The 11,725-nt window shown below is 38.7% G+C and overlaps 1 protein-coding gene and 1 non-coding gene across 2 annotated transcripts in view; both read left to right on the top strand.

Moving 5' to 3' along the window:
• The first annotated feature begins 65 nt into the window (after positions 1-65).
• TRNAE-UUC (transfer RNA glutamic acid (anticodon UUC)) lies at positions 66-138 on the top strand. The gene has a single exon. It is a non-coding gene; the product is annotated as a tRNA-Glu (tRNA).
• Positions 139-1,537: 1,399 nt separating this feature from the next.
• LOC145505998 (flavin-containing monooxygenase 3) overlaps positions 1,538-11,725 on the top strand; it is a 32,136-nt gene continuing 21,948 nt past the window's right edge. The window contains exons 1-2 of the mRNA XM_081489523.1: positions 1,538-1,637; positions 2,489-2,626. Coding sequence (XP_081345649.1) covers positions 2,495-2,626 — 132 coding nt within the window. The 5' untranslated portion in view covers positions 1,538-1,637; positions 2,489-2,494. The remainder of the gene's footprint in view (positions 1,638-2,488; positions 2,627-11,725) is intronic.

Here is an 11,725-nt window from a genome sequence, read left to right as displayed (position 1 = left end):
GTGAACTGAATTGCAGCCTAGAAAATTTAGTGAACCTGTGATTTTAAAAAGTTGTTCTGGGGACTTCCTTGGTGGTCCAGTGGTTAAGACTCTGCACTTTCACTGCAGAGGACACATGTTCGATCCCTGGTCAGGGAATTAAGATCTTGCATGCCATGCAGCACAGTAAAAAAATTTTTTTAATAAAAATAAAATTAAAAAGTGGTTTCTCCTTACTTACAATGCACATTTACCGTATTGCTAACTACATGCCAGATTTATATATATATGTGTGTGTGTGTGTGTATAAATATAAATACAAATACATTTATATCCTCTAAGTTTGTGACAATTGAGCAAGAAATAGTAGTAGTGTAGATCTTCATTTGATTAATGAATAAAACAAGAACTGAAGAGGCTTAATGGCTTGCCCGGAGAAGGAAATGGCAACCCACTCCAGTACTTTTTCCTGGAAAATCCTATGGACAGAGGAGCCTGGTAGGCTGCAGTCCATGGGGTCGCTAACGGTTGGACACGACTGAGCGACTTCACTTTCACTTTTCACTTTCATGCGTTGGAGAAGGAAATGGCAACCCACTCCAGTGTTCTTGCCTGGAGAATCCCAGGGACGGGGGAGTGTGGTGGGCTGCCATCTAATGGAGTCGCACAGAGTCGGACACGACTGATGTGACTTAGCAGCAGCAGCAATGGCTTGCCCGATGTCACATTGCTGTAAGCGACTGAACTAAGATCTAAGGTGTTTCTGACTCTCTACTTTACTATATTTACTTAAGAGATGAGGATTATCACCTCCAAAAGACACAAAGGGCAATTTCTCCAGAGTTAAATATATGTCAGTTTATGCCAAACATTGTCTGCTTAATAAGGAGAATAATTGAGGTATCAATTTTAAAATAATTGAGGTATAATTTTAAGGAATATGATTAGTAGGAAAACAATTTTTACAAAATTCAGTATACCTCATGACTAGGAGTCAGGTATAGTTTATTTAGTCTTATGACCAACTAATTTTACCTGGTACGAATGGATCAATGTATGACATTTTCCATGACGACACACTAGCCAGAATCAATGAAAGACAAATTTGAGAAATCTAACCTTGACCTCAAAGGTCAAAAGAGAGGATAGGAGGAAAGAGAGAAAACTCATCATCACTGCAGGGACATCTCAGTTAAGCAACTAGTTTTCAAGAGTATTGGCGGGGGCGGGGCGGGGGCGGGGCGGGGGCGGAGGGCTACTATGAAATACTACAGAAGAATTAGAAATGAGGAAAATAAAGTAAACTTTGAATAACACATCATAAAATGGAGCAGAATACTGCAGAGTCATCTGTCTGGGACAAGTGCCTGAGTTCCAGGCCAAAAGTCCAGGATTGTAAGCATTAGATTGGGTTTGCCAGGACTAAAAGGAAAGCACGGTCTGGGTGGCCCATAGACTGGAGCAGAGACCAATCCTCTGGGGGCATGGATGTTGCCTCACATGCTGGAGGACCCAGAAGCAAGTTCCTCTTTAAGAGTAGCTCCTCCCATTTTCCAATACCACCCTCCGGTTGGTTCAGGGAAGTATTTTTTCTTTCAAACTGCTCAGATGTTTTGGACAAGACTTAAATCTACAGAAAAGAGGAAGATCACAAAAAGGTAGAAAAAAAATGATACTGCAATGATTTGAGAGGGCAGAGAATGGGACTGGTAAATGGAGAAGGAGTATGCTACATTTATACCAAATATGGCCAAAATGAGAATGACATATAGTTCAATAAAGATATTTTTTTTCTGAGCAGTAAGGATTCTAATTTTTGTTATCCAAATCTACTTTTCTGTGTAGCTATGTGATTTTTCCTAAAAAAAAAAAAAAAAAAAAAAAAGAAGTAACAGTAGGGTCTAAAGATATTGTCAGGAATAGGAAAAGATTAGGAAACAAATTTTTAGAACGGAGGTTAAGGGTAGTAGCTAGTGAGAAGTTATTTTTAGATAAAGAGATGATTTTTATTTTTAATTGAGAAGGTTAAGAAGATGAAATGGTTGGATGGCATCACCGACTCAATGGACATGGGTTTGGGTGGACTCCGGGAGTTAGTGATGGACAGGGAAGCCTGGCGTGTTGTGGTTCATGGGGTCACAAAGAGTCGGACACGACTGAGCGACTGAACTGAACTGAAGAACATTATTAGAGGAGGAAAACAGGCATACTGAAATACAGATCGGAACCAGACCTTATTCTTCATCAAGCCTTATGTTAAGTAGAAAGAAGAAATGAATACGTGTGTGTATGTATATACATACACATACATACATACACATACATATGTTTCTTATATACATATGGGAGTGGGTGTGAGTATATGTACATGTGTGTATATATATGTATGTGTGCATATACATATATGCTTACACACATATATTTGTTTCTTCTTTCATATATGCATAACAGTTTGTGGGTATAAGTGTGTGCGTGTGTGTTTTAGTTGAATCTCTGGGCCTTTGCACAGGCAACCATGGTGAAGAAAGTGGCCATCATTGGAGCAGGCATCAGTGGCCTGGCCTCCATCAGGAACTGCCTAGAAGAGGGACTGGAACCCACCTGCTTTGAGAAGGGTGAAGACGTCGGGGGCTTGTGGAAATTCTCGGTGAGTGAGACATCACTGCAGCACACTGGGGAGTGAGCGGGGAAGTGTGCAAGAACACATTGCTTGAGCACAGGCTGTCATGGCAGTTACACTTGCTCTACAAAGCTTAACATCAGTAGCAGGTTGGAAAGTAAATCCCTTGCTTACTTCAGAAATAAATAGGGTAGTGGGCTGGTCAGTCTCTGTGTACAGAACTCAATTCCAATAAATCATTAAAAAGTGAGCCACTTGGGGATAAAATCCATGGTTAAATATTGGTTAGGTTTATGTAACAGAATTACATGAGCTAATCATTTAAAAAGTGATGGTTCTTTCCATTCTTTTGTTGAGTTTCTGGAACAACTTCTTAGTGATTCAGATCGCAGATTTTAAGATTTCAGGTGCTGACTTTTAGTCTTGCCAAAAACACATAATTCTTGAGATTCCTGCAAGAGGAACCAAGAAGAAGACACACTGATTTGAAGTTCTTCAATGACTTTTGTTGTTTTTCAGTCACTAAGTCATGTCCAACTCTTTGCGACCTCATGTTCTGTAGCTTGCCAGGCTTAACACTATGCATTTATGTTAAGGACTCTATCAGCAGGTATGCTTGTAAGCTTCTGTTAGATCACTTCCTGTGTCGTCTAACAAGTATATCATCAGGTGTGGAGGCTTTCCTGTGCCCCCAACTCTCTCCATGTCTACAACCTTAAGAATACTGTCTGGTTAAGCCTACTTCTGTTTTCTTCTTCTTCTGATAAACCATTAATACATAGGAACACAGGAAGATCAATAACCCCATTTTTTTGTTTTTGCCATACCACACAACTTGTGGGATTTTGATTTCCAGGATCAAACCTGTACCCCCTGCATTGGAAGCATGAAGTTTTAACCACTGGACCACTAAGGAAGTCCCCAGCAACCCCTTTTAAACCACTATTCCCTCCGCAAATGCACAATTAGTGTTAAACTTTATACCTTAATAGAAAGGTTATGTTTAAGAAGAAAGTGTCTGTGAGGCTCTTTAAATATTATCAATATATGAGAATCGTTCTTATTAATATAGATATTTTCTAGACTTCAAGGAACTCTTTCTGAACCACTCAGCATCGATTTTTCTAAAACTGGAGTATAATTGCTTTAAAATGTTGTGTTAGCTTCTGCTGTACAACATGGATCAGCTATATGTATACATATATCCCCTCCCTCTTGAACCTCCCATCCACCCCCATCCCGCACCTCTAGGTCATCGCAGAGCACTGAGCTGAGCTCCCTGTGCTATACAGCAGCTTCCCAGTATTGTGGAGCTCAGTGTTTGTCACTGGAATGTGCTGACAGAATTTCAGATTAGCACAGTGAAGGCTGATAGGGCTATTTTATTAAGTACTTTCTATATACCAAACACCTTTCTCATTTCATTCAATCTTTATAATAATCCTATAAGCTAGGTACGAATTTTTCCCTTTCACAAACGAATCTGAAGCTTAAAAGAAAAGAAAAAATAATGGTAAATAGCTTGTGAATGGCAAAGACAAGACTCCAATTCAGTCTGACTTGTATTTCCAGTCTGAATTCTTAATTCCTTTATAAACTGCTGGTTGCCATTTCAACAAGTGGCCTATTGAGCTGGCAGGTCTTCTACTCGGTGATTTTAACCAGATCCTCATATTCACACTTACTTTGCAAAGCACTGTTGAAGAAAGACACTGCTGATAAAGCTTTTGAGAGTAACTGCCTCTCCTGTTGCTCAAGGAAGGCTTTAAAATTTGAACTTAGCATCATGGAGTAATAAACTACTCACCTGCAAACATATGGTACTCTTCAAGAAAAAGAAAAATTACCCCAGAGGGTGGAACCTCAAACCCAGAAGCTGGAGCCTTGAGACACAAATGCTTATTTCCCAGAACTTGAAACCTAATGAAACTTACCCTTCTGGATTCCAAAATTGCTTGGGACTGATGACTCCTTTCTTTCCTTCCATTTTCTCCCTTTTGGAATGAGAATGTTTGTTACTGGTACCCTATGACTGTCCCATCACTGTATTTTGAAATAAGATAACTCATTTTCTAGCTTGACAGGTCCAGAAATGGAGAATTCTGTCCCAGGGTGAATTACACTCAGAGTCTCTTTCATACCTGATTTAATAGTTTAGACAATGAGATTTAGCATTATTGAGCTGATGATATATAAGCGAGATTTGGAACTTGATTTGATGCTGCAGTGGATTCAGACTTTGGGGATGTTAAGATGAAGTGAATGTATTTGACATGTGGGATAAATGTGAATCCTTAGGGGCCTGACAGTGGACTGCAATAGGCTATTCAAACAATGGGCCCCTCAAAGATAACAGGTCCTGATTCTAGAACCTGTAAATATTCCTAATGAGGAAAAAAAAAAGATATTTACAGGTATGGTTAAATTAATAATTTTTGAGATGATGAGATTATCTTGGATTATCTGTGTGGGGCCAAAATGCCATAACATCTATCCCTAAAACAGAAAGGCATGGGACTTCCCTGTTGGTCCAGTGGTTAAGAATACACATTTCGTGGGTTTGATCCCTGGTCAGGAAACAAATATCCTACATGCCGTCCATGGGGCAACTAAGCCCACATGCCTTAATGAAAAATCCCACATACCACAACTAAGACCTGACACAGCCAGAAAATAAAATGAACTTTAAAAAAAAGAGAGAGAGAGAAAGGCAAAGGGAGATTTGACACACAGAAACAAAAGAAAAAAGGGAATATGACTTTATCAGAAAGAAAGATTTGAAGATGCTATGCTATGATCTTGAAGGTGGAGAAAGGAGACATTAGTCAAGGAATACAGGTGGCCTCCAGATGCTGAAAAAGCCAAGGAATGCTGGCATCCAGCAGGAGTGGGAAGAGATAATGAATCTCCCCTAGAGACTCTGGAATGGCCTTGGCCCTGCCAACACTTTGATTTAGGCCCAGTGATGCTGGTTTTCAACTCCTGGTCTCTGGAATCATGAGGGAATAGATTTCTGTTGCTTTAAGCTGTCAGGTTTGTGGTCATTTATTATAGTAGCCACATGAAACTAATACAGTTGATTATTCAGAGTTCACTAATTATTTCACCTCTGTGGGAGGACTTGAAGATTGCTAATGATGCTGTGACTTTCAGTGCTTCTCAAATACCTCTATGAGTCTGTAGCAGTATACCTAGAAATCACATTACAGGATTATACTATAAAATCAAGTTAAATTTTGTATTTTCACTACATTTAGTTTATGAAGTCAGAATTTTACATTTTCTAAGATCCAAACATTAACTAAGTGTAAAAAAAAATAAAAAAATAAAACTGCAAGGACTTCCCTGGCAGTCCAGTGTTTAAGAATCCATGTTTCCAATACAGGGGCCATGGGTTCGATCCTTGGTTGGGGAACTAAGATTTTATGTGCTGCATAATGCAGCCAAATTAAATAAAAAAAGGAGAGTGCACATAATTCAAATTTTGTAGCTTTTTCCTGCAGCACCTTCTTAGATCCTTCTATTAGTAGTTCCTTCTTCTAACCCTGATCTAAAGGCAGAATGATGTATTTGCCTCACCTGCTTTGATCACTGAGAAAATACTTTATGACTAGGCCGCAGATCTAGGGGGGTCTTTCTTTCTCAGGAGTTCCACAAACAATATGTCAGCAAATTGTCTGAATTTTGGCCAGAAGTGTCATGAATAAAGTCTCCTTTTTCTGGGCATGCAATCCATTGTTCACTTCCTCTGATTTTTTTTCTAGCCTATGTATCAATTTGATCCTTAATATTTAGTCTTGCCTTGTGTTGATTATAATCACTGTCAAGCATCCTAAACTCATCCAAAGCTGTGAATTCCTCCACCTTTGCATCCCACATGCACACTAGCAGAGTCAACAACCCAAGGGAATAGCAGAAAACTCCCATCATATTTCAAAAATCACACTGCTTTCTGACGCAAATTTGGCAACTAATCTACCACTGAATTACTTTTCAATAACAAGGCCCCAGACACATTGGCTTTTGATGTGACTGGAATATTCTAATATGACACTAAAAATTTGTATTCTAGGGGCCTGACAACTTTGAGTTATGTGAGCCCTAATTAAATTTCTAGTGCTCAGTGCTTTTCATTATGAACTAGCAACTCTACAAAGAGATCTACAGTTTGATCTTTCATCAAAGGGAAAACCATTTCAGATAGAAAACAATGTTAATTTTTTTAATGAAAGAAAAACTGTTTTTCTTTGGAGCCCCTTTTAGAGTTTTTTTTGACTCTTTAAATTTGAAAATGCAATCTTATGAACTGACTAATATTTACACAGCGGTTTTCTGTTTTTTGTTTTTTTTAAGGATCACAGTGTCAGTCAAATAGTCACTTAGCAAGCATTGCATCTTGCACTTTGGTCTGTCACTAGTTGATATACAACACAAATCCTGTATTTTAAAAAGATGAAATATGTCTTATTTTCAAGTGCTGATGGAACATTTCTTAAACTGATTCTTAACTCAAAAAATCCTCAAAATTTTTGGAAAAAAATATGTAAGTAAAATGAAATCCTCAGTTGACAATACAATAAAATAGAAATTTATAACAAAATGAAGATGGAAAATACTGCCTCCAGGAAATTAAGTTGTCTCTTAAAGATCTATTAATTAATGTTCTTTTAGAAGTTTGGACCAACTCAGTAAGATAAATGATTGATAATTTAGAAAAGAGAAAATAGAATGGAGGAAAAATTATCAACTGCTGACTATCTGATTTTATACCATGAAGGATACAAATTGGAAAATGGTTACAAAAAATAAGATAATTCAATGAGGTGGATGATCACAAAATTGCTAGACAAAAATCAATAGTTTCTATATGTTGTAGAGTTAGCATACTGGCTTGGCTCTTTTTACCCTAAAGCTGGTCTGTTTTATTTGATCTATGTTTTTAATTTAGGTCCATTATTTTAAAACCAGGATATTTCACATAAAAATCCAGGGAAATGTCTTCTTTTGAAAAATCAAAAAATCAGGTAACCCTGGATCTCCTCTTACTCTAATACGTAGCCTCTTTTAGGCTGAATTTGAATTCTCTGTTGCATCATGTTCATTTTTGGCTCATTTCTTGTAATTCCTCTGCAGTTATAGAATTTATTTTGACTGGTGCTACATACAAACAATAATCCCTTAGAATTTTTGGAACAGACTCATTTATAAAATTTTCCATTTCCTTTTATCCTATAGTCATACCATTCTTTTTTTTTAATAAACTTTCATGTTTATATTATTACAACCATGAAAATATCATTGCTAAGCTGCTTAGTGGATTCTGATTACACTTTCTTTCTTGATTATCTTTTTGTTTTCACTGGAATTAATAACTGCCTTGTGGCCTTTGTGGATTTAATTTTACAATGCTATTTCTAATTCATTCCCCAACCTCTCCCACAGAATTTTGACTCTCCTCTGAATAGTTAAATACATGAGGTTTTTCACTGGCTTAATTCTTAACTATCTCTTAAAGATACTCTTCTGGATTGTTTCCCTTCTCTAGGCTAACCACACTGCTATTATCCTGGGTAACCCTGTTTTCTGGAAATTTTATCTTCCTACTATTTTTCTATTCTCTCATTTTAGAAGAGTATATGAGAGTACATCCTAGGCAGTTTCCTATGAAATTAAAATATATTAAGTAAAAGACTGTAGACCTTGAATATCTTATAATAACACTATTTGATCTGGATTCCCATTTGATTAGATCTAGTCTTAACTTTCGGGCTTCCCAGGTGGCACTAGTGGTAAAGACTGCCTGTCAATGCAGGAGACATAAGAGATGCTGGTTAAATTCCTGGGTCGGGAAGATCTCTGGAAGGATGGCATGACAACCCATTCCAGTATTCTTGCCTGGAGAATCTCATGGACAGAGAAGCCTGATGGGCTACGGTCCATAGGGTTGCAAAGAATCAGACACAACTGAAGCGACTTAGCACATTCTTAACTTTCCGCTTTCTTTGATCTGGTAAGTCAGTTATCACTCATTCATCTGTGTTCTACTTTCAAAATATTGTTGTTTCTTGTTTGCTTTCACTTTTTTTTTCTTTTTTCCCTGTGGGTTTACACCTCTTGATACCTTTACAGTAATTTTAGGGGTGCATGTATGCTAAGTCACTTCAGTCATGTCCAACTCTTTCCAAGCCCATGGACTGTAGCCTATCAGTCTCCTCTGTCCATGGAATTTTCTAGGCAAGAATACTGAAGTGGGTTGCCATTTCCTACTCCAGGTGATCGTCCCAACGCTGGAATTGAACCTAGGCCTCCTGCATCTCCTGCATTGGGAAGAAGGTTCTTTACCAATAGCACCACCTGGGAAACCCAATTTTAGGGCAAGAAGAGTTAAATACATCTGTATAATCTTTCATGTGTAATCAGAAGTCTGGGTTACTTTAGTAATTTAAAAAAAAACAGATAAAGCTACTTCCATAGATAAGCAAGGTTTGGTTCTTTGTTGAGCACTTGCCCCCACCACCACCAAAAAAATAATTATATTTGAAAATATCATTTATGATCTTAGTCATTCTCTTATGAACTTCCCATATGATCAACTTAAAAGGATCAGTCTATACACATGGACTCTGAGATACACTATAATACCAAATAGGAACAATAAGATGTCCATGACATCTTTTTTTTTAATAGCAAGTCACAGCTGATGTGATTAGCTGATGCTGCAACTCCTTTTTCAGTAACTATGGCCCTTGGGGAACCTAAGAAAAACTAAAGACCAATCAGCTCAGCATTGCTAGTGAAGTTTATTATCCTGGAATAGCCAAAATTGCAAAAGCACCTCAAATCTGTCTCAAGGATTTGCATCATTTTTATTATATAAAACTCCTCCTTTGTTCAGAGAAGGCAATGGCACCCTACTCCAGTACTCTTTTGCCTGGAAAATGCCACGGACAGAGGAGTCTGGCAGGCTTCAGTCTGTGGGGTCGCTAAGAGTCAGACACGACTGAATGAATTCACTTTCACTTTTCACTTTCGTGCATTGCAGAAGGAAATGGCAACCCACTCCAGTGTTCTTGCCTGGAGAATGCCAGGGATGGGGGAGCCTGGTGAACTGCCATCTATGGGGTCACACAGAGTCGGACATGACTGAAGAGACTTAGCAGCAGTAGCAGCCTCCTTTGTTGTTATATAATTTTCCTCAACTTTGCCTTGCTCCAAAACTTTACCTTGGGCCTTGTATTAGTTTTCTATTTCCGCATAGCAAATTACCACAAACTAAAGCAGCTAAAAACATGTCCTTATTACTCTTAGTTACACAGATCAGAAGTACAGCATAGTTCAGCTAGGTTCTTTGGTTAGGGTTTCATGAGGTCAAAAATTAGGTGCTGCCTGGGCTGGGCTCTTATCTGGAAGAAAGAATCTACATACAAGTTTTTATAGGGTGGCGGCTGAATTCAGTTCCTTGTTGTTTCGAGATTAAGGTCTTTGTTTCCTTGCTGGCTGTAAATGGGATTCCTCTCAACTCCTAAAGGCTGCCAGTATTGCTTGGCATATGTCTCTCTCCATCTTCAAGACCAGGAACAAGCTGAATTCCCCTCATGTTTTGAACCTCTGACTTCTGACACCAGCCAGAGAAAACTCTGCTTGTAAAGGGATCATGTGATTCAATAATACTTAACAACATAGTCAGGGGAGTGATAGGATATTTACACATTTCATCCATACTCAAAGGGCAAATGACTATACAAGGATGAGATGCACTAAGGGTCATTCTTAAAATTCTGTCTACCAAATAGTTCATATTATAAGTTGAGGGAAAATATGAAATGGTTGAGTGAAGCATGTCAGCCGACCTTAAAACTCTCATTCTGTCCAGGGAGATCCTCTCCCATTTTCTCCAGTGAGTTCTTAATATTTTGAAATGTTTATCTGTAAGTAATAGTAGACTACTAAGTGTTCAGGTCACTCTTTTACATCTAGCATAAATAGGACAAGACAAATATCCAGAATTACATAGAGAAAAACGTAAAAGCATGCTAAGACACAAGGAGTACCCCCATTTGTCATAGTTTAACCTCTAGGTCTCTTTAGGATCAATGCTCAGTCTTTTAGCTTCCCTTCCTTGTCCCTCATCTTTCCAAAATTGCCTCTGGGCTTATGCAGAAATAGAACTTATATGACCTTGTGGTGAAGCAAAGCCGAAGTTTCCCAAATTCAAACACAGTCTTGGGCCTGTCCTCTGAATCCTCTGGTCTCCTGATATTCCTATTTTAGATGATTACCCTTCATGCCTATCCTTCAGGAATCTTCAACCAAAGGCCAGTTGATGAACCTGGAACTGTCCCCCCTTAGCTGTCAGGGGCTGGTGAACCTCCTAGCTGAACAGACTCCACTTGCCAGGTGCAGTTTGCTCATTGAGTCCCTGACCCAAATGGTCCATTCTTCAGCTCTACTAAAATGTCACTTAGCTGCCCCCCCAGCCCTTGGCAACTCTCTGGCAAACTAGCTACTAAGGGTCTCAGATGACTTCTGCATCCCCTTTGGGAACAAGTGGGAACTCTTATGTTTTATTCAAACTGAATGAGTTCAAAAGAGCTAAACTAAGGTCTGAGCTCTTCTTAATCATGTTACCTCTTCCTAATCACTGCTACATGACCCTTCAGTGTCAACCCTCCCCATCCCAGGTTGTTTTGGGGGAGCCTTTGAAGTGATATCTTATCAGAATTTCAAACGTGAAAACAAATTTCCTCTGCCCTCAGTGTTTTGCTCAATCTTTCTAACATGTCAGTTCAGTCGCTTAGTTGTGTCCAACTCTTTATGACCCCATGGACTGCAGAATGCCAGTCTTCCCTGTCCATCACCAACTCCCGGAGCTTGCTCAAACTCATGTTTATTGAGTCAGTGATGACATCCAATCATCTCATCCTCTGCCATCCCCTTCTCCTTCTGCCTTCAATCTTTATCAGCATCAGGGTCTTTTCCAATGATTCAATTCTTCACATCAGGTGGCCAAAGTCTTGGAGTTTGAGCTTCAGCATCAGTCCTTCCAATGAATATTCAGGACTGATTTCCTTTGTGATTAACTGGTTTCATTTCTTTGCAGTCCAAAGAACTCTCAATAGTCTTCTC

The sequence above is a fragment of the Giraffa tippelskirchi genome, chromosome 5 (assembly GCF_054371585.1).
Source record: "Giraffa tippelskirchi isolate mGirTip1 chromosome 5, T2T-mGirTip1v1.2.pri, whole genome shotgun sequence".
NCBI classification, from domain to species: domain Eukaryota; kingdom Metazoa; phylum Chordata; class Mammalia; order Artiodactyla; family Giraffidae; genus Giraffa; species Giraffa tippelskirchi.
This window is presented reverse-complemented; position numbering and strand designations above follow the sequence as displayed.